Source organism: Penaeus japonicus, unplaced genomic scaffold, assembly GCF_977035675.1.
Source record: "Penaeus japonicus unplaced genomic scaffold, GWHDUDI00000001_assembly GWHDUDI00000014, whole genome shotgun sequence".
Lineage (NCBI taxonomy): Eukaryota > Metazoa > Arthropoda > Malacostraca > Decapoda > Penaeidae > Penaeus > Penaeus japonicus.
Genome location: NW_028234416.1, coordinates 9,127,030 through 9,129,529, shown reverse-complemented (window position 1 = coordinate 9,129,529; position 2,500 = coordinate 9,127,030). Strand labels below are relative to the sequence as shown.

The 2,500-nt window shown below is 39.0% G+C and overlaps 1 protein-coding gene across 1 annotated transcript in view; it reads right to left on the bottom strand.

Moving 5' to 3' along the window:
* LOC122248269 (eukaryotic translation initiation factor 4 gamma 1) overlaps positions 1–2,500 on the bottom strand; it is a 16,227-nt gene that overhangs the window by 151 nt on the left and 13,576 nt on the right. The window contains exon 6 of the mRNA XM_086543700.1: positions 1–1,581. This exon is cut by the window's left edge and continues 151 nt beyond it. Coding sequence (XP_086399826.1) covers positions 1,411–1,581 — 171 coding nt within the window. The 3' untranslated portion in view covers positions 1–1,410. The remainder of the gene's footprint in view (positions 1,582–2,500) is intronic.

Here is a 2,500-nt window from a genome sequence, read left to right as displayed (position 1 = left end):
TCAATAATAATTAAAAATATGAATGATGAATGCAATAGCAATAGTTGCACTACCGAGATGCAGAATAAGCAAAGTGAATCTCCTTTAACTTATATCACCATACTATTAATAACATCATAATGATGATCAAAATCTCTCAATTGATCTTCCACTTGTTCAAGTATGGCAAGATCAGTCATACCAGTTTTACTCTCTGAAGGTCAGTGATTAGTGTTAAGAAATGGCTAATACAAAATCCATCACCTGTCTCTCTCTAAGTTTCTTCTTTGGAACAAAATCCATGAACAGACTGACAAAATCATTCCTTTTTAATCAAGAAAATTCCAGAAAGAAAAGAAATTGTAGGAGAGAAAGAAAGAAAAAGACAAAAGTGTACAGCATCTTATATATGTTGTGATAATTCATATATAATTATCATAAGAGAGAGAGAGAGAGAGAGAGAGAGAGAGAGAGAGAGAGAGAGAGAGAGAGAGAGAGAGAGAGAGAGAGAGAGAGAGAGAGTGTGTGTGTGTGTGTGTGTGTGTGTGTGTGTGTGTGTGTGTGTGTATGTGTGTGTGTCTGTGTGTGTGTGTGTGTGTCTGTGTGTGTGTGTGTGTGTGTGTGTGTGTGTGTGTGTGTGTGTGTGTGTGTGTGTGTGTGTGTGTGTGTGTGTGTGTGTGTGTGTGTGTGTGTGTGTGGGTGTGTGGGTGTGTGGGTATGTGTGTGGGTGTGTGGGTGTGTGTGTGTGTGTGTGTGCGTGTGTGCGTGTGTGCGTGTGTATGTGTTTGGGTGTAAGTGATTGTGTATGTGTGTTTGGGTGTAAGTGATTGTGAGTGTGAGTGTGCATGTGGGTGTGAGTGTGCATGTGTGTGTGAGTGTGCATGTGTGTGTGTGTGTGTGTATGTGCGTGTGCATGTGTTGTGGGTGTGGGTGTGCGTGAGTGTGCGTGAGTTTGTGCGTGAGTGTGCGTGAGTTTGCATGTGAGTGTGCATGTGCATGCATTTACGATGCATACACACACACACCAACACACACACACACACACATATATATATATGTAAATATGTACGTGTGTCTTCATACCAGAAGCGAATTTCACACCATCTTCAGCAATTAGACGTTTAAAAGACAGCAACCTTAAGTCTAATTTTCTACCTATCATTTTCAAGGAAACACCGAGACAATCACAATGACATTCACAATACTTATGACATGTTCCCTAAACTTTTATAACTCCTACCAGCTGTAACAGACAAAAAAGGTGAGGAGTTACCAGAAGGAAGAAAGCAAATATGTAAAAAATAAAGTAGTGTCACCCTATTATGAAAAAAAATGAAAAATAAGGAGTAATAAATATTCTATACATTCCTACACACCTAGTGTAACAAGTATCACCTACACAGCATGAAATGAATGACCAAGAAGTGTGCATTATCCGCGCACATTCCTCCCAGGAGGTGGGTGAATTCTCCCACCACCGCGAGGTCTCCAGCCATTAGCGTGAAGGTCGAGGACATCTTGAATTAGGAATCGGAGCCTGGGACTTAAGCTCCCGTCGACTAGACGGTTTTCAAGGTAGGTACAACTCTGCTCAATCATGGCCTGTTTTAGGGAAAGTATTTCATGCATTAAAAAACAAAATATTTAATATGCATATATCTATCTATCTCTATCTTTCTATCTATATATCTATCTCACTCTCACTCTCTATATAATATATACATACACTTATTTGGTAATTTCTTCTTTTTTCCCTACTATTTTGGCAAAACAATAAAAATATGAAAAATATCTTCTTGGGTCATTAACCTGATGACTCTAGGTGCTTGTGCAGGGTGTGCAGCCATCACTCTAGGTTATACCTGTAGGTATCTAGCCCTCTCTCAGGGTTTGCTTTCAACCTCAGTCCATGTTGTGGGATGAGTCACACACTATTGCAAACATCCTCTTTGGAATTCTGGTGACCTTTTTTGTGTGATGCATGATTTTAATTTTTTCATATTGTGAGAACTACATTAGTCATTTGATTGGCTGTTAAGAATATTTTTGACTGATATTTGTTGCATAAAGTTCATGTAAATATATATGTGTCTTCATACCAGAAGCAAATTTCACACCATCTTCATCAATTTAGAGCAACCTTAAGGACCACTATTGCTTTAGAATATGGTAATGCTCAAAGCTAGTATACTAACACGGAGGCTCTCATAAACTCTGAGCACATGGTCTAGATTCTCTTTCTCATATCATGATCATATTAGACCTTATGCTGTTCATCACTGATGCGGTGTTGCATGTACTTGTTATCTAGCTAAAAGGAGCAGCATTATGCAAATATATGCCCTGGCATGAATGGGTTAAATCAGGACATGACAGACATGCCACACAGAGGTAGGACCATCTAAGCCATGGCATGTCCATTTTGCCACCCAGAGTTATCGGATTAAATAATCTCTCGTAGAAAATAAATCATAATCTACCATCTTCCATAACACATAGATTAGATCTATAGCAAATACAT